This window comes from Pempheris klunzingeri, chromosome 5, assembly GCF_042242105.1.
Source record: "Pempheris klunzingeri isolate RE-2024b chromosome 5, fPemKlu1.hap1, whole genome shotgun sequence".
Taxonomy (NCBI): domain Eukaryota; kingdom Metazoa; phylum Chordata; class Actinopteri; order Acropomatiformes; family Pempheridae; genus Pempheris; species Pempheris klunzingeri.
The window spans coordinates 20,260,934-20,287,800 of record NC_092016.1 but is presented as its reverse complement, the minus strand read 5'-3'; the positions used below and the strand labels follow the sequence as shown (position 1 = coordinate 20,287,800).

Sequence of the window (26,867 nt, the reverse complement as noted above, 5' to 3'; positions counted from 1 at the left end):
AAATATTCCCAAAGATTGCCGCTCTGTTGTAATACAGCATGAATTATGGCATGAATCATACAGTGTACTGCAACATACTTGGGTAGAAACGAGAAAAAGAATTGTTCACGACAGCATGAAATGAAGCACCAGTGAAACAAATAAGATATAAGGGGAAGGGGAACAGGGCCAATAATAAAAGCCTCAATTGTACACCATCAGGCTACTTTATTACTTCATAGGAAAGGGTGTAATAACATTAGCAAAACTCTCCTACAGTATCTTTCCTTAGCCCTGTCTTTAAAAGTGTGCTGAATAATTTACTACAAGAGGAGAAAAGGGTATTAAAAAGCCCTTGATACAGTAAGTACAGGGAAATAGTCATTTATCCTGTGGCATGGCATGCAGAGTGACTATTGATTATATGTCTTTCAATCTGAATATCCTCTTTTCGCGGTAGGTATCCGCCCGGTGCTCTGGTTTTCACTTAAGCTGATGTGCATATTTTGTGTCTTCATCTTCCCTCTGTCCCTCCAGGGATGCATAATGCCTCGCATTGCATAACGGGAGTGTTTCCATTCACAGTAACGCTGCTCCAGGAATAAACATATGCTTAGATGTTCACAATTTTACTCATATGCATTTGTTAAAAATTTGTTCCACCCCACTGCAAGCCATCTTAAAGCTCAAATAGTGAACAGACATGCAGTGTTTTTGCACAGCTAAGGAGTTAGGCTTCACTTCACTCCCTCATATTCATTTTGCGTTCCAGCCATTATACCCACGTGCAAATGAAATCTCTCCTGTTCATTGCATTGTGGTGAATTGTTAAGCCATGTGCTTGCACCAGTGTCTCTAATGGATGTTGTGTTCCAGCAGCAGCAGGTCAGATCTTGGTGGGCTGTGCAATGCTCAATCAGACCATCCCTGCAGCAAGGCCATGCACCCACTCTGGGCTTTTTCCAACTGAAATGAGATAATAAAACATGGTATACACACATTTGTGCATACATACATACACACACACACACACTTGCACATTTAGTATCACCTTTATCCTCTAACACCACACAGTGTGTTTTTGCACAAGGTCAGACTGACCTTGTGGGTAAAACCATAACAATGTGCTTTACGTGCCCAAGTGCTTCACTCGTTCCCAGGCAAAAATCCCAAGGCTGCATTTTACCTCATTTTAGGCCGGCAATTGTCAGACACTTGAAATACATTTGTAACGACATGTTTTGCTCTTCTGGCAATCTCAAACATAGCCAACCAAGGTCGCCTCAGTTCATCCCACAGTTCGTCCCTAAGCCTATTAGGAAAAATAAATGATGCCACAGTCGTTGATGTTGTTTGTTGAGGTTAGTGTTTTGTTTGTGGTTTTCTGAAATGTGGACGCAAGTGGAGAGATGTGGGTGTGTTTAGCATATGGACAGCTCTGTTGGGGAACTCTCTGTAACAGATGCCCCCATTAAAGTCCCTTTAGCTGTTGCCCTTTACATTGACATTGAGTCTTAGGTTTATTTTGATACTGTTAGGGGTGAAGAGCAGAAAAATGTGCAGAGCATAATACTCTGGCTTTCTCTGTTACTTGCAGCACACCATAGCTGCCATACAGTACATAAGGGATTTCCCATTTCCTTGAGCCCTTTGGTCCATTGCTCCAGGTGCTATGTAGGGAACAAGTCTAGTGTCCAGCCTGCCTGATACACAAGTCTCTGGCCATGCTCTACCTCTGCTGAGCCAGCACACTCATTAAGCCCTTCAACTAGTGAAACTCAATGGGAGACTGACCAACCGTCTGCCGCCCTCTGAAGATTTTCAGCATGGCTGCACTGGCAAACCAGAGTGAGATATTTATACAAGGCTAATGTTTGTGTGCCAGTACAGGCGAGGGAGTTTATGTGGAGAAAAACAGGCACTCATAAAAAGGCACTACCTCCACATAAATAGATATTTATTTTTCCTAACGCATTGACGTTTTATTGTACGCAAATGCCTCGTAAGATATCTTCATAAGCACCTTTGATGTCAACTGCAAGCAGCAATATTCACATTTAATTAGCGCCTTGTGGAAAAACGTCTCCCTCTGTTATCAGCTCCGTTTATGTATTTATATCTCATTGTCCTCATTAGAACATCACTTGGATTTTTATGGTCCTTCATCTTTTTAAGGGACTAAGCACACTGGGTTTAGAGCACTGGTTCTGACCTGACTGGGAAGAGACAGCCGTAAGACAGGGCAGCTGCCATCTCCGCAGCCATCCTGCATCCCCAGCATGAAGAAGTAAAGGAGCTTTGCTCTCCTGTGGCAGTGTTTGTCTGTGTTTGGACCAAGGCTTTGGTCTGTGGCTCTGCAGGTCCCATTTCCCTTTGCGCCTCTACAATCTTCCATCCACTCTGCCTCTCCCTGTGGCTGACTTTGGCAGGCAGAGCTTCCTCACTCCCAGGCTCATGGGATGGCTTTTCCCTTCCTGGTGCTCTCCTACTCCTTTTCAATGCATAATTGAAGTGTCGGTGGGTTCTTAGACTGATTGAAGAGTCTTGTTGGGATGGTAAAGATCTAACAACAGAATGTCCTGGTTCTCTTTTTTTTCTATGTGGCTTGTCCTCTAACTGTAGAGGCTGCTGTCAAGTGTGAAAGAGTGTGGACAAGTCAGCGAAGACAGGCAGAAAAAGCCTGTCTGTCATGAATCCTTCCTGGAGCGATTGATTTTGAGTCAGTTAGAGGTGAATCGGCCTTTCAGCTCTCCTCAGGAGAGAGGGGGGGGGGGCATGGCAAGCCCTGCATCATTGATAGGTGCAAGACCCCAAAACAGGGTGATCTAAATTCCCCCTTCAAAGTGCTCAGCCAAGGCATCCAAACAGAATCACCACAGAATTACATAATTCTGGATGCTTGACTAAGCACAAGTCTTCCTCTATGGAAGCATATCAGCAGAGAACTGAGAAGACGGATCTTTTTGTCTTTGTCGTGTGCTGAAAGTCAATTGAGATGTGTAGACAATATGTGCTCGACCCCATAAAAGCTCGACTGTTCCAAATTAAAGTGCACATGTTCATAAAAAGTGACAGCGTGATTTTCTAGGTAATCTCTCGCTCTGTGTGAATCCACCAGGACTCCACTGGCTGAATGAAACTTTAACTAGGCAGATGTAGCGTTTTAATCTTACGCTCCACATCTGTCCCAGCCCTTTGAATTCATGCAGTGTTTATTCTGAGCCTGAAAGCACTGTTTCCCTCAGCCACCATCGCAGACCCAGTGAATAATTTATTTATTCTACAACTCACACCAGCTATACACTATTCACTGGGGAATGACTAGGATGCCCCTAGGAAGCCGGGGGCGGGGGCCGGGGTGAGGAGTTTTACTGGAAAGCTGTACATTGCCTACAGCTTAGCTTGTCTACCATCATTGGGATAAATACTGGGCAAAGGGATGTAGTGAAAAGCATGTGCCTCATAATGGAAGGGTTAGGGATTCACTTCCTATTATAACTACACAAGCTTCACTGAAAAAGTCTGTTTGCGAAAAGTGTGTTTTTTTTAAATGCATTTTTTGAAGCAGCTTCACTTGCTTCAAGTGTCTTATCCATTTGTAGTTTGTTTTTACGTTTTACTGTACTTAAGACAAATAACATTTTGAAGGGGTGTGTGTGACTGGGTATATGTGTGGGTTGTAGGGGGTGCGAGAGGGTTATGCCTGTATCACGAAAAACAAGATTCCAGTGATAGTCAATTGGAATCCGCCATTGAAAACCTTTGTTTTACCTCCTTGTAAACTTTAAAAGTTGTTGTGAAAAGTTTGTACTTTGCACCTCTTAAGCGTCCATCCAGATGTTCAGTATTTCATACTACACCGCTTCTGTTTCGTTTGTTTTGGAGGACTTGCAACATGCTTTGAACGATCAGCAGCTGTTAAATGGCTATATATATTTTTATTTATATATATATACTGTATATATTTATGTATACACAGAAGTGCGTCATTGAATAAATCAGTAGTAATAATGTGAAAAGTAATATATTGTTCTTCTGTGTCACAAGGGCTTCTCTTTTGTTTGCTCATAAGTGGCCACCGTGGATGATAAATACAGTAAAAGTACTCATTTATGAAGGAAGAAATCTTTTAAAAAATAACCTTTTCTGACAGGCACACACAAACACTCTCTGGAGAGTCTACTCTTAAAATTGACTCCCTTTTCTTTCACAGCATGCCTCAAAGAAGACCTTTTCTACTTGCTGGGTAGAAAATACAAATAGCCTGTCTTTACTTTTAGGCTTTTTCATCCACTCCTGTTTGATGCTTACAGTTGCTTTATTGTGTTTGCTGTTCTGTGATTCTGCTTCCCTCTCACAGTTGGCAGGCCATTTAGTGCTTATATGGAAACATGAATCACAGGCTTGAGGGATCACATGGCGAGAAATGAAAAATCTTCTTTTATCTGAGGTGAATATCCTCTGTCTTCATTTCAGTGCAAAATCAATGACGGATAAAGCAAAAGATGTTGTGTGCCACAAGAAAAGAAAAGTGCTTTTTCCAATAAAAGAAAGATGGAGTTGCAGTAAAGGGCAGAGGGGATCATAAAGTGAAAAAGTGGCTCCATCCTCAAGTAGTGCAGTAAGGTTGGCATTTTCCCCAATTTTATGGTTTATGATGCTGTAATGGCAGAAATGCTTTCTAATCACCTAAACAAAGGGTTAGTTCAGTATGGTGCAGCAGATGTCTGTAGAAGATTATCATTTCTGATTAGAAGATGATGATTTTGTTGACCAATTATTTACCCTCAGCAGTAAAGCCTTTAGGAAATTTAAGCAAGTAGCTTCAACACACACTCTCAGTGCACTGACAGCCCCACACACACACACACACACACACACACACACACATGCACCACTCACTCACTCACACTTTACGAACTCGTTAACAGGAGCTTTGAGTCTGTGTGATGAGAGCAGCCGCAAAGGACAGCAGTAATTTGACAAAAGCTGTCATTCTTTACGACAGGACGTGACCTATCGGATGGCTCAGAGTGTGAAAAGGTCAACCTCTCCCAACTTCCACAGACACACACACACACACACACACACACACACACTGCCCACCCCACTCTCAGACCTCCTTCCTCTGGGGGAAATTGAAGTGGGGTCCTGTGCCGAGAGGCTCTGTGTCACCGAGCCAGTTACTGCAGATACAGATAATTCTCCGAGCCAGTCACTCGGATGAAGGGTCAGCCTCTATATTCTCCTCCGTCTTCTCTCCCACTAAGCTCAATCTCTCTTTCTCTTCACACATCTCACATGTGCATCCAATCTTTCTTTCTTTAATACCTTCTCTCTCTCTCTCTTCAACACACCTTTTGGTTGAACTCCTTCACCTTTCCTTCCTGTTTGGAAAGCGGCCCCACTGTTGATTCACACAGTATTATTGCAATTATTTTTAGCCTCAGCTTGTTACAGGGGCCCCCCACAGTAGGATCCCATTCATCCAGCTAGATAGAGTCACATCGCATGTCTTCCAATTTCCCCTTGAAAGGTGATGTTTCTCTGCTTTGCTCTACTCCACTCCTCTCTGCTGGGCTCCTTTACTCACTTCTTCCACAAAAGACATTTAGACTCCGGACTCCATTCTATTTCTCGCCATAAAGTTGCTTTCAAAATATTGCCCAATATTTATGAAAAGGTCACATATTCTGTCGGCCCCCTGTTGCTCTTTTTTTTTTTTTTTTTTAAAACAACTCCCTATCAACCACAATTACATACGCAAAGCTGTCAGAAGGGTTGTTAACGTCCTGAACTCAATTCAGTGCTCAGAGCATCAAGTTTTGTGCTCCAGACTGCAAGGAATTATTCATCATCACGGCTGGAAGATATGTTCCTATCAGCCTCAAATATGAAAGTAAGCTTCAAAGTGATAAATAGGAAGGAAGCATCTCTGCACTGCATGTATGCATGGGAATGTCAACGAGACAAAACCGAACATCAACAAGATGAAAACAGCCAAGTTGTTTTGACAGTGTTTTCCAGTAACTAAACCAGAAATAAATGACTTTTTACAAGAGTGCTAAAAGACTCTCTCCCTCACTGAATCTCGTTAAAATTGAAACTGTAGTGGACTTGGCAAGCTGCCGTGCATGGCCCGCAGTTGTTTGATGTTGGGTCCATGCATACATGGATCATGAAAATAGACTAACAGCCAAGAACAGCTAAGCTTCTGTTTCTATCTACACAGATAATTGGTGTAGAATGACACGGGGTCAAGTTGAACAGACAGGGACCCCAACAACAAATAATCTTGTGTAAACAGTGGTGAGGATCACAGTACTGTGAGACGTTTTTATTGAGAGACTAGCAAATCATACATAAAAGGTGAACGCGGGTCTTACATCAGAAAACTCATTGCATCAGTCAGTGTTTTGACTTACATCATTCAGACCACAAGCGAGTTGAAACATTATTGTGCAAAGTTTTAGTTTTGTATTTGCATGTCTCTAGAAACTATGGTAATAGGCCAATTTATTCCTCCAACCCAAATGTTAATCATAGCCCTACAGCATCCACCACTCTGATTGATGTAATAACAACAGCGGCCTTAACGTTAAGCCTTCTCCGTGACTGTTTACAAGCCTCTCAAGTATTTGGAGATTCCTTGATCCTTTCCCCCTGCAGATGGGGCATCAAAACACGAGCGTCCCACAATTAAAAGAAGATAAGAAGCTCAGCGGAGAGGCTCGAGGTCAAGCTCAGACGGTCGGATAGCCAAAGAGTTGGGAGCTTATGCTGGAGGTATTTCCTGTGGCACCGACACAGAGAGCGTGTTGTCGTCGTAGTAGTGGCAGTGATAGTGGAAGCAGGGCAGAGATTAGACCTTGCTCCTGGTAGGCGCAGATCAGACAGATTGAGCGGGGGCAGGGTGGTTTCACAGTCACTTAAGAGAGCGACACACTCGGACGAGCTCCCTTCACTGAGCATTAAACACAATTAAGCGAAGGCGCTGTATCCCTCCCCACCTGGACTCTTAAATCTCCCGGTGCTCCCCTTGCTGCCTGTAAATCCACTCTATCTATCTGGGCTCTTAAACCTACTATTCCTCTCCTGCTCCCTAGAACCCTTCCTCACGCTCTATGTAATCTGGCCTTCCGAAGAGTGTCAGCTGTGATTTCGTATATATTAGCCACTCTGCGTAGAGACATGACCTTTACCAGCATTTTCAATTGACGTTTCATTCTCCTGTTTTAATCAGGGAAGCATGAAGGGCCGGCGGGTGCCTCTCAGAGAACTCAGCTGCCTCTGAATTATTTAGACGATGGATGATTGAAAGTTTTTTGAGCGCCACTGCACCTCACTCTCTGGTCTTATGCAAACCACTCGTTCATTCCGAGTGAGAAGTCCAATGCGACTTTACTGTCATTCATTGTGTCTAAACAATATGTCTTTCACTCAGAGTCAGCTAGACAGGCTCAGTACGCAGCCTCTGACCTTGACAGCAGTACTCAGACTTTGTTTGTTGGAGCAGGAACTCCAATCTTTCACAAAATCGCAACCTGAGCAGCACACTCAATGAGTGCTGGAACTTGAGCACTCAAACAGGGCTTTTATCTATCCTGAGGCATTCACGTACAGTCCTGATTCTTTTTTTCTCTGTATCTTCACTTTTAATTGCATCTAATCATTTCTTAGTCCTCAGGAGAACACTCGTATCATTCATCTGCCCCAGTGTACTGCTGCACTGAAGCGCTGTAATTTTCGGAGGTCAGGCTGCACAAAGTCAAACCTGACTGCTCAACGGTCACAGGTTAACGAGGGTGAAGCTGCACTCATCTGATACGTGAGAAGGGGTTGCTTGAACTCAGTTTATGTATCTACAGATCCTATAGGAGTCATTAGGCCTGAGGCGTCTCTCACCACCTCATGAGGCATTTGAAACCCCAAAGTTTCTCTAACACATCATCACCTAACATCTCGGAGAGCCTCTTTTGAATTTGGTGGCCTCGTAATGTGTTAAAGATCACTTTGTTTGCCTGCGCTGCAATATAGCCGATCCACAGTCGTGCACCATTAGTCAAACAGAAACTACACTTTTTTGTTGGCAGAGTGCTGCAGCACATCTCCGGGTTTTTATCAGTTCTGCTTATTTGTTACTTAAACTTAATCACATTAAGTAAATTAACGCTGTGTGTGGTGGATTCATTATTTTATTCTGAAAGAGAAAAAGGAAGCAATTCACTTGTATCCATAATTTCTACCTGATCATGACCATGTTTATATTGCCTATAAATGTGTGCCCCGGTGTGTGTTTGTTTGCATGCACAGCAGGTTTGTTGTACATATTGCTGACAGGCATTAAAGTGTTTGGGGCGAAGCAGCGGTGCGAAGATGAGAAAGGAGGAGGGGAGCGTTGTGAATAGAAGGGTAGATAGGGAGGCTGTGCTGCGATTTACCATGGTGCTTTTCCATATTTTACCTCATTTGGGATTTTTTTTTTCATTCATGGCAAGATTGCCCTGGGTATTTTATTCTATTAGGTGTAGGCAAAAATGTCACCACTTACCTCCCAGCCCATATTTCACAGAGTGGTGGGCATGTTGTATGGCTCTTATCTATGATAGATGGACCAACACATCAGCAGGTGGGACTCCACTTTGCCTATCAAAGCCTTCTATAAACACTTTCTTGCTTTAATGGACTCGCACTGCAGACCTCACACGCATCAGTGGGGACCTGGCAGGATGGCAGAGAGGAATAAGGGAACTGCTCCCTCTAGGTGAAGTTCAAGTCCACTGAAGGTGGTTCTTGGAAAGCATGAACGTTTTCATTTTAGGGGGCGGCAATAATTGAATCTCTGTTTGTTCTGGATTTAGCATAATCAGCTCAAACAGGCAAAACCAGTGCAGCCCAAGTCCAATTTTTGCTCTAATCTCTTGCAGAGCTGTTATTGGCTTATCATAGCTGTAGTTGGGGAAAACCCTCTTGTTTTTTGAGCAGTGTTTGTTGATGGATGACTGCGTGGACAATTCCTCAGGCAGCCAGAGGGATGTTGAGCCTGTTGCACTGGGATTTTTGAGCTGGGATTTGTGTCCCATTTAATGCTAACCTTACTCTGCTATATTATTCAGAAGGTCTGTCATTATGAGCTAAATCTGCCAACTCTGCAAGGGGAAAGCTGCAAATGAAGTCGGTTGTTGATCATTTTTGTGGCTAACTCTGAAAAGGTTTCACTCATCTGTTGTTTGTTTCCTCACCTTGTCATCTGTCTTGTCTTTTGTCTTGCAGTTATGTGGCTGTGGGCTGCTCGGCGTGGGCATCTGGCTCTCTGTGTCTCAGGGCAGCTTCGCCACCTTCTCGCCCTCATTCCCCTCACTGTCGGCTGCCAACATGGTCATCGCCATCGGCGCCATCGTCATGGTAACGGGCTTTCTTGGTTGCCTGGGTGCCATCAAGGAGAACAAGTGCCTGCTCCTGAGCGTGAGTTAAATTTAAATACCTATATTATAAATAAGACACATTCAACTGTCCAAGCAACAATGAACACACTGCAACTCCTCTTTTATTCTTTTCACTGCTCCTTTGGATATGTTTTTTTTTTCTCACATTCCCATATATCACCCATGGAAATATTGACAGAAATGTCTTGTGGAGACAGCCTCTCACATATGTGTCTATACACCTACACACACTGGTCACAGGCCAGTGAGATTCAGCAGCTTATTTGTATTTATCTTCCAGCCGGAACCTCAGTTGAGATAGACGACTGACAGGAGGGGTTCAGTCTGCATTCTATCAAACCTCAGGGGCTCACTAAGGAAAATTACAGCTGAGCAGTGGGATTCTCCCTTTCTGCAAATTAACACCAACGCATTCTTGTCATTTCCATGGCTTTGGTCACAGCCCAGTGAAAGAGCTGTCAATCAAGAGGCCTTTTGTGTCACCAACGTAGTTGAAATACTGTACATGGCACACTAAAGCCACTTGATATTTCTGTGCTCAATAATGGAGAATATTCTATTATACATAACAAAGACTCCTCTGTCCGCATGTTGCACAGCTTGCTCAAAGTAGTACAAAGTGTGTTACCTTAAGCACAAGTTAATTACAAAAGTTCGCCAAATGGAATGAGATTTGAGGGGATCCGCTGGAAAAAAAATAAGGAAAAAAAAGAACTTTCATGTAAAGAAACTTTAAATGAGAAGTGGAGTTTGGGCTCTGGGTACTTAACATCACAAACAGCTCAATCCCTTGAAGCTCTTGCATCAGTCAAAAGCCCCACCAAATCCTCAGTGTTCGACATGGCTTCCTTCACCTGCCTAACAACTGTGAAGCAGAGAGAGGAAGAAGAGAGCGGAGCTCAGGGAGGGGGGGGAGGGGGAGGAATGGGCTGGAATGAGAAAAAAGAGAGACTTAATGAAAAATGTGAGGTCCCTCATTAAGTCTCTTGCCACATCTGTTTGTGGCAGCGTTTCATATTTGGCCATGATAATTCTGTTTAGTGCAGAGTTGTGTGCTAGACATAGTTGTTGTTTTTCCTCGTCTGTCTGTCCGGCTCAGCACACCAAGAGGTGGTGGTGGTGGTGGTGGTGGTGGTGGTGGGGGTAACAGGACGTGGAAACATCAGAGTGGGTTTAGATCTCCCTGCCCAGACAGATCTGAGCATCTACCTTGACATATTTTCTCTAAAGTTACTCTGTGGACAACTCTCTCTGGCTTAGAAATATTTAAAGCCGAGACATCCTTTGCAGGGAATTTCAGTCTTTCTTTTTTGCTGCCAAAAATTGTTTACTGAAACAAATTTTAAAAAAGGGGAAAAATTGGGAGAGAAAACACTGATAACTCCAGCTGAGACATCAATTCTTTAAAACCTGAATGTGTGAATTGTTTGCAAATGAGAACATACGCCTACAAAGCTGTGTATGCATGGAAACACAGACCTACATACACACACAGAGCCATCAGACTAGCACCAGTTTAGAATACAGAAGCTGTTCCTTTAACTTTCAGCACCAGGAAAATGTGACAAACCGACTGTGAAGGCACAACAGTGATACACTAAACTGGCAACCCAGATACTCAACCAACAACAAACTGTCTTAACCATTTCATTTGGGCCTTGACACAAATAAAAGCCTACCCCTCTTTGCTCCCATCTGAGTTTGGAATTAATGGGGTTTTCTAAAATCTAGGTTTGCGTGCTGTGCAGAAGAGCTTGGTAAATATTGAGCTGAAGGGGAGTCAAGTGGGGAGAGGAGAATAGTAGATGAGATGCAAGGCTGTGTTGGAAATTAACCTAGAGAGGTATTAAACCACTTTCTCCTCCTAATACTCGTTCACAGACCAGAGATTCTCCATTTTTCCTCCCTCTGTCACTCCCACCTCCTCCTGCGTCTCTCTTTTTCCATCTTTCCTTGTCCCGTTTGACTATTTTTGAGTGCTTGTTGCTTTATTTTGTTGTTGAGAAATCTGTGTTGCTGTGCATTCTGCTCACAAACCGAGATAGTTCACTGTAACCTTAAAGTAGTTCAACATTTTGCAAAATATGCCTATTTGCTTTCTTGCTGAGCGTTAGATGAGAAGATCGATAACACTCTCATCTGTCTGTATGCTAAATATAAAGCTACCGCCAGCAGCCAGTTCGCTTAGCTTATCACAAACACTGGAAATAGCAGGAAAGAGCTAGCTGGGCTCTGTTCAAAGGCAAGAAAACCTGCCTACCAGCACCTCTAAAGCTCCGTAATTAACACGTCATGTCTTGTTTGCTTTAGTGTAGGGCTATGGTGGAGTAACCTTGTTGTCACTGTCAGTGAGGTTGTCAGGCAACCAGCAGAATCTCCAGTCCAGCACATAAACCTTCATAAAGCATGTCTTCTTTTGGTTTTTAGATATAATGTGTGAATTATTGTCACAAATGAGTCCTTTAACTTAAATCGACTGATCATATTTCCATGCAAATACACTGTATAGAAAGAATCACACACTCTCGCGTTCCATTTGAGGGTAGAGAATGAATCATAAGCACTACAAATCACAGATGTCTAGCTTATTATCGAAATGTATGAAAACTGTCACGTATACAATCTCCAGTCATGTAATGCCTGCTTTTCCTCAGATACACAAATAACTACAGCAGAGGCCTAGCCTCTCAGATTTCTATTCATTATTCAACATGTTTTTTTCTGCATGACGAGGTAGATCTACAATACCACCAAAGCAATTGTTAAAACACGGCTCTTCTCCTCTCTCTGACAGTTCTTCATTGTCCTGCTGATAATTCTCCTGGCAGAGCTGATATTGCTCATCCTGTTCTTTGTGTACTCAGATAAGGTAAGTTAATTTTGTTTTCCATTTTATGTCTGAATGTTAAAGCTTTTGCCCGTTATTGCTGCAGTTAACTCGGTAACATTTTCTTTATACAGTTCACCACAGCTTATCCCTAGCGTGGACACATAATGCCAAGGCTGTAAAGCATGCGTTACAGTTTGGGGCTTGGAAAGTTAATGTCTTTAAGCTTGCACACACACACATTGGACCATGCACAGCTGCACAAAGCAGTAAAAGGTGTCAGTGTGATAGACATATCCATGTTCCAGTTGCTTTCAGGGATCCCAGTTTCCTCTTTTTATATTTGGTTGTTTCTCAGGCAGGAGGTTGAATGTCTTCATTCTGCCATTAACCCAGCAGTCAAAGGTTAGGCCACAAAGTGCAGCTCAATCCCCACCAGTTGGCTCCATGTAAGTGGTCCCAAGCACATTTCCCATGACCCCTGTATGGGCTCAAGTCAGGTGTATGTCTGTGTGGCGACAACAGATGACGATATGTAAAGCTGCGGAGATTACTGACATCCATGAACAGACGAAATTCTTCTCCATGTTTAATTAAATCGCCCCACAAATGTTCCATCCTGCAGTTGGCAAATGTCTTGAGCAGGACAAGCACTGAAGATTGTTTTCAAGGACACGTCGTTGATAGACCCGTCTATTTATATATTCCAAATCTCTGGGTTGCCTGGCCCTTGGGATGTCGGCTAATTCTCCCTCTTTGTTCTGAGGTTATTGCTCAAACTTAGTCTCTCAGGCAGATAAAGGAATTCATTTAGCAGCCAATCCATTCTCAGATTTGGATCAGGTCTCAGAGGCACACCCTGTCAGGAGTAAATATGTCTTCTGCCTTATCTCCAAAATATTATTGGCTTAACTTTGGAAAAAAAAACCCAAACCCTGATCCCTCCAGCAGAATTTTAATAGAGAGCCTCTTGACTTCACAGCAGCGCCTTCCCATCACCTGTGAAGTCAGGAAAAGATAGCCAAGTGGGGCTGAGGATTTCTGAAATGTGAAATCAAATGAGTCTGCATTAGTAAGAGATAGGGCATTAGTCGGGGAGAACTGTCTCATTCACAAGTTCCAGTGAATTGCAATCGTATTTCATGTTTCTCCCATCTTGCCAAATTACAGTGTGTTTATCCTGGCTTAGACCTAATGGGATGTGAAACTATGATAATGCTGATCGCTACCAAATCTATTTCCCTTTATTGGTCTTCAAATGTCATTGGAAAACAAGGCCATCACAGCAAATTATATGTTATTGAAGAGGGCATTTTCAGACTGCCTCCAAATAAGTTTCCCTGCACATTTAAGAGGATTGTTTGGTGCCATTACTCAAATGGCAATTTATGTTAAAGACTGACAGGATTAGATGAAGGACAATCACTGGCCATCACATAAGGGTTTCAAATGTTGTTCCATTTTTTGCTCTCTTCGTGGTTTGCTTCTCTCCAGTGAGATCTCGCATGCCGTGTGAGGCTCTCCTCATCCTTTGCTACAGGCTGTGATCAGAGGAATCACTAATTCACTTTTCCTATTTGATCTTCTAATCACAAGGCATTTATTAACAAGTCTGGAAGACATACAGTAGTTGGCAGCCTTTAAGTGTGAGGCGACAGAGGCCTGCAAAACAGATATTTTAGTCTTTCAAATAGGTCATCTTTAAGTCATGAGTGACGCCCTTGAAAACAGTGATCCTTCCGAGTGACAAGCTGTTGACGAGGTGGGGAAGAAACGAACACAGGAACAGCTTTTTTTCACTGCTCTCATTTAGTCACCCTGTCTCCCTCCTTATTTCTGCATTTCCACCAGTTAAGTCCTATTTAAGAGGTACTCTTCTTTCTTCTTAATGGAGACTTTCTCTCTCCTCCCTCACCCCGGCAGTCTTGCCTCCAGGTATGGCTTATGTGTAGGTACACGCTCCTTCCCTCCGCAGCCTGGTGATGTTAAGCGCTCTGATTAAATGCCATGTAGAGGCCGTAGTACAATAAAGGCTGGCCCTGCAGTTAGCAGCCAGCTGACTACAGCAGATGGCTGGGCTACAAACCAGATTACAGCCATCCGTCTTTAACGCTGTGACCTCATTGTGCCTCCGTCGACCCAACACACCGAGCCGAACACCAGTGAAGGTTTATTAGCTCTGAATGAGTAAAAGGAAGCAGGTGGACACAGGTGAGAGAAAAATCGAGGTGAGATAACCAAAGCAGGGAAGAGAAGGAAGATGAATGTGTTAGGGAGGGAAGTAACACATAAAAATAGCCTAACAGGAGGATCAAACGGGGACAAATGTGACAAAAGTGTGTTGTCACTCTAAAGGCAGTGATGTCATGGAGGAGGAAGGAAGGTTAGTCACATAAAAAAAGGAGTTCAGAGATTAAGGAAGGCCTTGCCACATTCATGTTATCTTTCTAGCAACCCAGCAAACCAACAGAAACATCTAGTTGTGCGTCTAATCATATACATTTGTGCACAGGCTGAATTATGCTCCATCCATGGCCATGCTTTGCTTTTTTCAGACCAATTACAGAGATGTAGGGAGGGTCTTCCCTCACTCTGTCGAGTACCCTGGCCTCAGGCTACCCGGCACAGGCTTGCTGAGCAACCGAGGGAGTTAAGTATCCTGTTTAATGATGTGCTTGTTGTGGACCTCTGGCCGTGATGCTGTTTCTCTCCACATCATTTATTACACTTTCCGGGCGGTTAGCAAACGCGCTTGTCCAGATCTGTGCAATGAGAGCGAGAATAAAATATAGTTAGCTTTGATTCTTCGAGTTCTCAAGAGTCAAAGGATGTAATGATTAGAGCCAGTGTGCCCTGACAGTATACTCATGACCCAAGAATGATGGTGGAAAATATAACAGTATTGAACACTTGAAAGAGGTACCTTAGAATAAATGTAACAACTTAGATGTGAGAGAGGAAGAATCTATAGGGCAACATAAGTTTATCCCTGTGTGCGGAGCTAATGATGGAAGATAGGGTGTGACTGTTACTTTAGTGTGTGGTTATTAGGGAACACTCTTTCAATCCTGGTGCACAGCTGACAGGAGATAAGCCAACGGTGCCTCTGTGATCTGACAATACAGAAAAAGACTCCCTTTCTTTCACTTGAAGAAGTGACAATTTGCTCTGAATTGTGTAGCTGTTTAAGACTTCACAGAGTGAGTCGTGTTTAAAGACTTCAGATGAGATGAGAGGGGAGATGACGTGAGTGGAGGAGGAAATATAAATTTGAAGAATAGTGTGATTGTACATGAACCATCTTGGGTATCCATTGGTTCTCCAGAGTGCACCGTTGTGTTATGATGTGTCTGTGTCAAGAATCTGTCCTGGTACACCAACAGGGTAAATGTGAAGTGGACTACTTGTATGTGAAAGGGGTCATTCATAATGACAAACCCACAGAAAATTATTAGCCATTTCTGCAGTTCCCTTCATCTCTACAGAGCGCTATAATTCTTTAAACTAATTGCTTTGGTTTCTCCACTTTCAGCTGGACTGTTTCTCACTGCTCTTAAGTTGCCGTTGTTTTTGGCTGAAAAACAACTTTTTTTTTTCTTTTTTTTTTTTTTATAAAAAAGCTCTAAAAACCCACTGTACATTACAAGCTCAGCAGGTTGCAGCTGTAGAGCCAGTTATTTGTTTCGGGAGTTGGTGGAGACCAAACCAGAGCTACAAGGAGAGTGAATATTGGGCTTACATTTGGCACACGGCCAGAAACATGACTCCCTTTTTTTCTAACATGTTCGTCATATCCAGTTAAATGGTGATAACATCTTTTTCACATCTGTGTTTTGTTCACAGCTTGTGTTTCCATCCTCAAGTGGCCAAATTATATATTAGAGGTTTAAGTTAAGAGATTTTTCAGTGAGACGTTAATGCTTGTCACTTTTTTTTCTTTTGACGATGCCCAGGCTGTTCTCCTGCCAGTGTGCACAGAAGATGGCAGACTAATAAAAACTTTTATTTTTGTCTGGATACATTTTTACATTCTGTTTGTACCATTTTTCTTATTTCACAGATGGATTGTTTTTCCATCTAGTTTGCTCCTTTCACAGATTGGTAATATGTTTACTAAACCACCTGCATAGTTTGTTGACTATGGGGAGGTCGGGGGGGATTGCACTGCAGAGACTGATTCATTTGGAATTAAACTGTAACATCGTTTGCAGAATTGTAATCACTCCAAGTGATAGATAGCAGTTGAGTAAAAGTGAATAAAACTCACAACAGTACACTAATTGCTCTTCTTTACATCCGTCTCACCACCACCTGTAAACAAGAAATACTTTTTTGTGTTTTATGAGGAATTCGAACTACCCTTGGAGACACCAGTCGTTATCCTCTGAGGAAAAACTAATGAGAAAGAGATAAAAGGGAACCAACAGTGGGGGTCCCATATCTCTAAATGCCTTCTTCCATCCCAGAATTTTTCACCTAAATGACTCAGACATAACTTTTGCTGTATGAACAGGAAAATTGGATTTGAGGTGCACATGTATTACAGCAGTGATACACCAAAGGCAAACAAAAAGATCTTTCCCATTTTTGAAAATTGGAGCAGTCAGCTCAGTCTGGTAATGAATAAGCAGTGTGGCTCCCTGTCTGCAAGGTGACAAGTCCCAGTGTACCTGCTCTCCAAGGTGTTTACATGTCACCAGATCTGGGGCCAAGCTCTGACAGTAGAGAGTCCTTATTATGTCTCTGCTGCAATGAGATGAAATATGCATGTAAGACTTCACTAAAGTTGAAAATTGTTTAAAGCATAAAACAAGCAGGAAATGAAATAAAGAACAGCTTTAAAACTTTTCCATTTGGAGGTTTCACTACTGGCTGATGTATTGTACTATTACAGCATCTCGAGTGACAGACAGGTGTTTATCAGACAATCATCCACTTTCTGCGCTCTGCGCTCTGTGCACAGTGACAGACAACACACACACCAATTTGTATAGAAAGCCCGTTCCTTCCTTTACACTGTCAACATGTATATCCGCACATCTCTTTGTTTTCTCCATTTGTGTGGCAGCCGAACCCTTAAAAATTCTGCGATGAATGTGCTGTCCTGTATTGCTGAGCGTGGACATGATCAGCCCAGGTGAAACCACAAGTTTATCTGCGTAAAGTATGAGCTGTGTCTCAGGGTTTTGCCAGCATGCCACACTTGAGGTATTGCGTCGACGCTCTGTGGCAACTGTTAGATAAAAAACTTCCCAGGGGTTGGATGGTGCCAAAATGTGATGCTGAACTGTTATTTGTGAACTATTTCTAATACTAGCAACATGGGTTTCAGTCAAGAAGTTAGTTTTCTTTATCGCAAAAAAAATAGGCTAATGCAACAAAGATGTGTTTGTTCCTTTTGCAAGGAGAAAATGGGGCAGAGTGTTGCATGATCAAATCCTTGTTTGTTCTGCAGTCATTTGTCTGCCTCTCGTTAGCGGTAAATCTGGATCATTAAGTTTCATTTCAGGCTGTAACAAAGACTTCCACACATGAAATGGAAGATGTACAGAGACTTATTGGAGACTCGGAAGATGATTTTTATTGTAGTAGGGGGGCCCCCTGCTCTCTAGTGACTGTGTTAGCGAGGAGTCAGTAATGAGCGAGCAGCATCACATATAGCCTAGATGACTAGAGACCAGAAGATAGAGGATAGAAACAAAGTACGAGGCAGAGATTGATGATGCTGCTCTTCATCTCATTTTCCTACACAAGGACAGATATGGTAGGGTCTGCAGCCCGAGGTGCAATACACAGATTTGCTCGTCTGCATCAGCAAAGTTACAGAGCGAGAAAGAAGAATGTGATTTGAAATGATACTAATCTTATTTCAGAAGTTTTAGAGCATGTTTTAATGGGGTTTGCATGATTAATGATTACTAAAGCATTTTATTGCTAGGGAAACTTTAATTAATAAGGAAAATAAATGTTTCACTTTTATGTTTAATTCAGCAAATAGTTTTCTTGTGTATTGCAGCTCAGAAAACAAGGGTTTGAGGGTTTTTCATCACACCAATAAACCGCCGAATCGCTTAATTGAAAGCTTAATCTGGTTTTCTCTACAATCAAAGGAAGGTTTGGTCTGTCTCCCATATGCAGCACAGTGTATAGAATTCAGGTCTGGGCAGAGCAACGGAGGTAATTAGTCAAGTGATATTAAAATTGTAGTTCTTTTATAAAAGCTGGTTTACATTATCTACAAGGCAGCTTCAGTTTTCCTGCTTCTATTATTTTCTAACTGAAGGATTTACTGAGCAGCCTCCAAACCCTGTCTAGCAGAACACCAGTCCTCCCTCTCCGAGTAAAGAAATTGTAGAAAAGAAGCTTGTTGTGTCAAGCAGTGACAGACGTGATGCCCCTCTCTTATTGTGTGCAGATGGGTTTTTTTTTTTTTGGTTTTTTTTCCTGGGCACAGTCTGAGGCTGTAAGCTTTAACTGAAGCAAGTACGTTCCTTTTGTTGTGATAAAACTTGTATTGCTTGTGAAGATGTACAGCATGGTTGTGGCAGAGCATGTCATTTTTCCAGCAATGATTACCCCTTATCTGACGCGCCTCTCAATCTGTCCTGGCAGTTAGCAAATCCCCACGGGCACAGCGAACTGCAGGAGAACTAAAGCTCTGGTTTTGTATCTCATTAACACATCCAATGAGATATTAATCTCCATCAGACATGGCAGAACCCTGAGCACATTGTTGGGGTTCAGTCAAGAGGAAAATGATTTGCTAGCTGCGCTCAAGGGTGTGTTGAAGCTGTGTGTGTGTGTGGAGGGAAGCGACACATGACCTGTGTCAGATCTACAATCATCATGCAAAAGCCCAAGTCACTGTGACAGGGTTATTTTTAGATGACAAAAAAAAAAAAGCTTACCTGTAACTGATCTGTCTCCACTAGTCAGACTTTACACTCTAGTTGTTACAATCAGCTGTCTATGTACTCTTTTCAACATGATCAGTCAGATGACAAAAAAAGGAATCCATTATCAGTCATATGCAATCCTCTAGAAACACCAAAAAGCACTTGACTGCACACCATGGGCACCACCATTATCGTTTGCATCTAAGTGAAAGAGACATTTTCAAGACAGTTTGGAAAGAGCACAATAATGTGAATGCTCCCTTACAAACACTGAAGTGCCTACTCCAATATAAAGACTATAATTAGGACTATAATTCACTTGACAGTCCTTGTTCATCCATCCCCTTTAAACTAAGGTCTCTCTCATCTCCAGGTGAGTGAGAATGCCAAGCAGGATCTGAAGGACGGGCTGGCTCTCTACAACTCAGAAAACAACATAGGCCTGCGAAATGCCTGGAACATCATCCAGGCAGAGGTAGGCAGACCTCCCACCACACATAACATCAAATATTCATAACATTAGCATGAATGTTCACTCAAAACACTAGAAGTGATACATAAATGCAAAGTTTTAGTGAAATATTCCAGCTAATGTATTTCCAGGCTTGTAACTGTGGCGTTAATGCAGCATTAAAACTCAAAACTGGCAGCTGAAGTACGCTTCATTCCATTATTGCAGTCCTTTACAGCAAAGGGACTAATTATGATACTTGTTACATTAAAGTTAGTTTGAGGCCTCCCTGGTGTGACTGGAAGCACTAAGTAATCTTGTGTCTAATGTGTGTGTGTTTGTGTGTGTGTGTGTGTGTGTGTCATTGACAGTGGAAATGCTGCGGTGTCATAGCATACACCGACTGGTACGAGGCCCTGAAGGAGAAGGTCGTTCCTGACCGGTGCTGCCAGGAGCATTACCAGAACTGTGGGCAAAACTCCACCAACATGTTCTGGAACAGGGTGAGTTCACAATTGGCTGTAATATAAATGCAGAAATGTTTTTGTTATACATAAATTATATGATATGGCCATTGAAGGATTTCCGAAACAGTTCCGAGAGGTCATAGGTCCCCTGGGCTTCTTTTTGAAGAGACTGTAACAGCTCTTGCTGGAAAGTCAATTAAATAGCTACGACACTCAAAATGACGACAAAGAGATGTAAAATGACGAGTTGAGGGGTTTGTAGTTGTCTTGTCTCGTTTGGTCTGGATGTCTGGTTTGTTGATCTAGGACTCAGACTTAGTACAGGATTCACAGGCAACATAAAAATCACAAGTCTTATACTGTATATCTTTAAAGGTGCAATACATAAGAGTGGGAAATAGGGGGCAGCATTTCACCCCCTCCCCCATCCCACTTTCAATCTGAGTCCTTATAATCTAACTGGGGACTGTGCCGTTAGCATGATTAACAAACTCTCAGTATCTCAGCACAGCGCCATTATAAGGCAGGACGGGTTTTGAGGCTAGCTGTTTAGCATGCTAACTTAAGTAAATATCTTTACAGCACAATGCATCGACGTCTGTGACAAAATGTCAATAATGTTATTGCTTCACATTCAGTTGAAATTTTTTGAATGTTTTAAACGGCCAAATCTTACATAGTGCACCTTTAATCTTCAGTCCATCTGTTCAGTGGTAGCTTTTAAAACGTCGTATGTATTTTTGAAGTAGCTTCAAAGTTTTTGCCTCTTTGCAGAATTCTGATGGATTTTTTTCCATTATGCATGAGACAACAGCTTCTTTTTCTCAAAAACCTTGCACCACACTATTCAAGTGATCTCCCCTCATTACAAGTTTAATCTGCTGTTGGCCTGGCATGTGGTTTGTTAGCAGGTCCAAAGTAGGGGATTAAAAGATGTAACATAATTGCCAAAATTAGAATAGGCAGACATTGAGCTGGTCCACTGGGAAGGTGCAGCACTACAAACTTGTGTGTAATCCTGCCCAGAGGAGCCGGCCACACACTACATAGTTAAGTCTTACAAACTGCCTCAGCACCCACACTCAACAAGGGGCGCCACTTTGCAGCTGAAACCACCATTAAGTGACTCGCACCATCTCCCTGCCAGTGAGTGACCTCTGAATGAACCCAGGTGGGAACATAAATAATATGAGTTAGTGCACATGTCTATCCATAAGTCTGCATATGAAAGTCAACACTCATGGGTAATTCACTTATTTTAACACCTCACCTGGTAGTTCACCCAAGCGTGAATCTCATATGGAAGAGATGCATATTTTCTGTACAAGTGTGACCTGGATGGTTGGGTTTTTCTAGGTGACCAAGCTATAAGCAACAGCGTAACTGCAGTGACACGGTTCATCTGCCACAGTGAAAATGCATGCTCCTTTAGTGGTATCTTCACAAGCCTCTGTTCCATTTTAGGGCTGCTTCGAGAAAGTGGAGGAATGGCTGGATGACAACAAGCACCTGCTGGGAACCATAGGCATGGTCATCTTGGTAGTGCAGGTAGGAGGCTCAGTGATAAATTGTGCCCTCTTTCTTCATTTTTTATTTTTCTTCTCTCCCATTTATTTTGTTTTTTTCTTTTTCTGCTTTGTGTCTGGGTGCATTTATCTGCCTGTCTCGCAACATGTTTAAAAAAAAAAAAATGCTTCCAATGGCCTCTGTGCAGCCATCTTCAGCTAAGGAAGTTACGAGGCCTGTTCTCAGTGGGCGATCCAGACACCCACACATCTTGAAATATTAAAGTGAATATCCTCTGTATCCTCTGCATCCGCAACCTGTCTGGGAGAATCAAAACCACCTGGCTTTGTGCCAAGCAGTCTGTAGTTATGTATAAGAAGCCATCAAAAGATAGTAGAGTGAAGATACTGAATATATTGGAGCAGGTCTATGGTCGCAGATTAAAGGCGTTGTATGCAGGGCTGACAGATAGTCCCCCTGAAAGATAACGTTTCTCGTTTTGTCCCGAACGCTACCTTACATCTTTCCCTCTTTGTGCAATGAGTGCCTCACTGCTTTTGCAATAGCTGTTACACTTGGAGGTTACGTCCTAAAAGTGTCGTCTGACTGAACAAAGCGACGTGTATTTTTTGTGTGCATGCATACATACATTTGACTGCTGGAATGGTTTTGTGTTCGTTCACTCCAGACAGCTAACGTAGCAACTGTACAGGTGTTAGCTGGAACTAGCTCGCAGTGCACAGATCATTTGAGCGTGCCGAGAGTTTCTGTGCTGTGTTGGTGTGACAACTCAAGACTGATTTCAGAACTCATCAGGACTTTTGTTCTTTCTGTAATCTTCCTCCAGTCTCTCTCTGTTTTTCCTGTAGTCTCTGTGCGTTCATGAAATTGAGTCATAAAGCCCCAGGCTAAATGTGGAGTTTTAGCTCAAGTTGAAACATTTTTAGCTCACACAGACACGTCTTTTTTGTGGGCAGATTTTTGTGTGGAGTTTATGTGCTTTCCGTGTGGCTCCTAAGGCTTACACATAGATGATAAATTACCCATTGGAGTGAGTGGCACCCCTGTGATACCATCCCCTAAGTTAAACTGGGGTGGCCTCCTGCCCCCCTGATTGATGGATGCAAGGATGGACAGATGTGCCTTTTCTTCAGATTTTGTATGCAATCATCACTTGTGCTCTGTCCCTGGTGCAGCTTTTCTAACAATGGCTATATGTGCTGCTCCTTTTTTATCGGGTCCATTTCATATTTTCTTGTACCTGCCTGGGCACCATTTCCCCCTGCAATTCTTATATTGCACTCCACTTCAGGCGCTACTCAAGCATATACAAATTATCTCTATTGTCTACTGTGTAATTCCCACCTGATGTCTTTGCAGCCTTTTGAAAATCTGCACAAGAAATAGCTAACTGAAGTACTATTTTACAAATATTAAATACTGCCTTTGTCAAGACTTAGCTGGTATTAATTCTCCAGTTGAGGGCCATTAAGTTATTGCAGAAGAAGGAGGCACAACAATATTGGGCCAAACCTTAAATGAATGAAAACAATGCTGACAACGTGCTGGAAATACATAATGCATGTTTGATCTATTCATTTGAGGAATGTCACATTACATTTTTGCCACAAGGTTTTTTGAATTTTTCATGTGCATGAAAGCAGAAATTTTACGTTCATGGAATGTATCATCCCATGTGCTCCGCTTCTTCCTCTCACTTTTATGCTTTTAACATTCCCTCCTGCTGTATTTTCATCTGTATGTCATCTTGGGTTTGACTGTGCTTGTGCAAGATGAGCCTTCACTCCGCTAATCTGTGAATTCATGGCTCATCCAGAGCAAGGTGGCCTCACCAGGAAATCTTCGAGTTGTTTCGTAAGATTGTGCACATTTCTAAAGCCCTTCAGGGAAAATGATGTTTGAGCTTTAGTTTAAGTTCACAGCCTCAATGAGGGAGTCAGCATTACTGAATATTGACCATATATTCATGCTAATATCACACTCAAATGCTCATGTAACAGACATAGGTAGGGCATGGAAAAGAACGACTCAAGGGATTGTTTTCCAGCAGTTATTGACTGCTACAGGAGACATATGTCCCATTAATTGCTCTCTGGTCTCTCTATCTGCACCAGCAAAACATCCGCAAAACAGCACTGTGTGGGGCCTATTCTTTTTCTTTCTTAAACTGAATAAAGGTTTATTATTAACAAACAGCATGTACTTAGCTCAGTCAGTTTACACATTACAGTCGGGAGCTATTAAAATCAACGAGAAAAACATAAACCTAAATCATAACAATAAAACTCTTCAAAACATGAAAAGCGTGCAAAAGGAGAAACGGCAACACCTGGTGGACAAAATAAAAAGGTGTGTGGTATTGGGCGACTATGCAGGTATATAATAAAGGAAAGCACATACCTCCAGAAGACACATAATCCATTAATTGATATTTCTTTATCTGTCTCTTTATCTGCATTTTTGCTCCCTAAACATGCAAATAACAGAATAAACACTAGGAAGTTATCTATACATTGCTCACATAACACAGGGCAGCCTGCCATAATACAAATGGCATCATCAATCTAAATGAAAACATCCACAAAACTTTGTGCAGCAAGGTCATTTCCACAGGAAACATCTATGATAGTAACAGTGAATAGAACTAACTTTTTAAGACAAAATACAAAAATACAAATTATATAAGAATTAAGAAGAAGAAGAAGAAGAATTAACATCAGCAACAGCATTTCTAACTCTATTACACTCACATGCGTCTAATCTAACTGAGTGACTCTGTTCTCTCTGTTGGACGACGTCTCTCCCGTCTCTCCATTCTTCCTCAAACACACACAGTGCACACATGCAGCACAGTGACAAACATCGGTCTGTTTGGAGACCACTGAGGTCTTCATGCAGAGCGAGACCCCACAACACAGGCTCGGCCGACGTTGACTTTAATGATCCCTCTCCTCCTCTTCACACACACACACACACACTCTCCTCACTGTGATCCAGGTGAGAGGCGGGAGAGTTGAGAAATAGGCCTCGAGCTGTCAGATGAGCAGACTGGAAGGCAAGGTGGAGGACATGACAATGATGGTGCCCCGCAACCCTCTGCAATATTACATAATAGCTAGAGGCCTGGAGAACTGGCTCATGAATGATTCAGACCAGCAGAGAATATGACAGACTTTGGCAATATCCTATATGTAAAACCTCCCCCACAATGGTTTCCAAAATCTCAGCCACATTTATATATGAATGATGACTGAGCTTTGAAGAGTGCTGTGCTGTAGCGACATGTCACTCAGACTGAAAGAAGCAGACAGCAAAAACGTTGCGCCACACGTAAATAATTGGGTGGGTTTTGAGGCACTAGGACAGTTTCCCATTGGTCCTAACTCCTTCTTAGTCAGATGTTTACCTCAAATGGCACCTCACGATTTGATTGACAGCGGCTTAAGGTAGCATTTTCTCTGAAGCAGCCCTACGAATTAGGTTTTGACTGAAACCAAAAGTGAATCAGCAGCTTTCCCAGACTAATCACATCCTGTAGAAATCCCCAGCGGAGGCTGTTTGCAGGAAGTCCACATTGCCTTTTTAGTAAAGACTATGCGCCGTACAGTACTTTGCAGTTTCCCTGCCATCTGAACTTTGCCAGATAATGGTTTTAGGATCAGCCTTGTGACTGTGTTTGATGTAGAAGTATCAGGGGTAATGGAAACTTCAAAGAGATAGCTGGCTACTTTGATTCAGTGGCATCTCAATTTACTTCATTGACTTAATGCTTGTGCATGCTGTACATTTTTTCCATCACAAAGATTCCAGAGCTCGCGTTTGAAGGCCATCTGAGAGTAAACGAAAATGTGCTTGTGCTTCAGCACAGAATTTATTGTGCATCAAAACACACAGCGGCCAAAGGCGTCAACATCAAGACCACACAGGCACACACATATATCGTACATAAACAAACACGCACACACACATGTGCACACACACGCATAGATATATACACTATAGATGTAGACACAAATTCACCATCTCCTTCTGGTTTCCTCCACAGCTCCTGGGCATGGCTTTCTCCATGACGCTGTTCCACCACATCCACAGAACGGGGAAGAAGTACGATGCTTAGCCTTTGAGGGAGGCACCCAATGGAGAGGAGCCTGATGGGATGAGACTGATTTAAGCACCCCTGCTTCCCCCCTCACTTTACAACCTCTTTAGAGCATTCTTTGTCCCCCCCACCTTCCCAGACCTTCTGTACAGATTCCAGCTGTGTCCCCGCTCTGCTCTGCTCTCTTCTATCACCATTCATTTTGCCAAAGACTAACACAACTGGAAGAGAAGGGACACCTACTTTTGGCAAGGAATCCCATTGGTTGTCACTCCTCTTGAGTACATTTCTATTTTATTTTATTTTATTCTATTTTATTGCGTGGACTAACAATTTGCTGGATGGAAGGATGGACTTGGAGACAATGAAGACTTTACTAATGCCCGCACACCCCACTCTGAGGCAAAGAGAACTGAAACTGATAATACCCTCCACAAGGGTTGTTGATTAAAGTCAAGCCCCCTTTTCACTTGTAAATGAAAAAAGTTCCAACATGGCATGCTAGTTTTCTACTTTACTGATTTACCTTTGTTGTCAAAATGTCAAACGTCTCCATTTTGTCTTGTTTTTTTCTAAGTGTGTCATCAACGCTTCTGTGGAATGTAAGTGTTGAACAGATCAGTGCAATGAGCTCTCAGACATGCAGTGTGTGGGGGGGGGATTGACATGACGTCGCTGCGGAGGGGCACGGACATGTCAAAATGGCGTTTAATGTAATCCATGATTCATAATTTCTTCATTCGGCAATACAGATTTGGGTTAAGTAAGCGTGATGGAGGAACGTCATGTATGCGTGAGGAATCATCAGTGGACTTATTTTATACCAAATTTGGCAGTATCCTCTGAATAATAAATTGTAATGCACAAATCTGTCTGTGAACACTCACACACACGCAAACACACAAACACACACACACACACACACACACACACACTGTGTACTAGCACACAGCAGCAGTATTCCCGTTCCCTGTGAGCGAATACAAATGGTGTAAAATGGCTGTTTATTAGGGCTCCACCAGGACTGTCAAGTGAGGAGATCTGGGTGATGAAGTTCCCCCTTGGAGAATTCAGACCAAATATTGTCGTGTGTGTTTTATCACATTGTCCGAGCTACAGAGGAAAAAAAATCAGGCAAAGAAACACAGAGAAGCACGGGCATGAGGGGCACAAAC

At 42.6% G+C, this 26,867-nt stretch overlaps 1 protein-coding gene across 1 annotated transcript in view; it reads left to right on the top strand.

The window, feature by feature from the left end:
- tspan9a (tetraspanin 9a) overlaps positions 1 to 26,529 on the top strand; it is a 62,493-nt gene extending 35,964 nt beyond the window's left edge. Inside the window, exons 2-7 of the mRNA XM_070830862.1 lie at positions 9,253 to 9,444; positions 12,220 to 12,294; positions 19,522 to 19,623; positions 19,971 to 20,102; positions 21,531 to 21,614; positions 25,639 to 26,529. Of these exons, the coding sequence (XP_070686963.1) occupies positions 9,253 to 9,444; positions 12,220 to 12,294; positions 19,522 to 19,623; positions 19,971 to 20,102; positions 21,531 to 21,614; positions 25,639 to 25,710 (657 nt within the window). The 3' untranslated portion in view covers positions 25,711 to 26,529. The remainder of the gene's footprint in view (positions 1 to 9,252; positions 9,445 to 12,219; positions 12,295 to 19,521; positions 19,624 to 19,970; positions 20,103 to 21,530; positions 21,615 to 25,638) is intronic.
- The last annotated feature ends 338 nt before the right edge of the window (positions 26,530 to 26,867 follow it).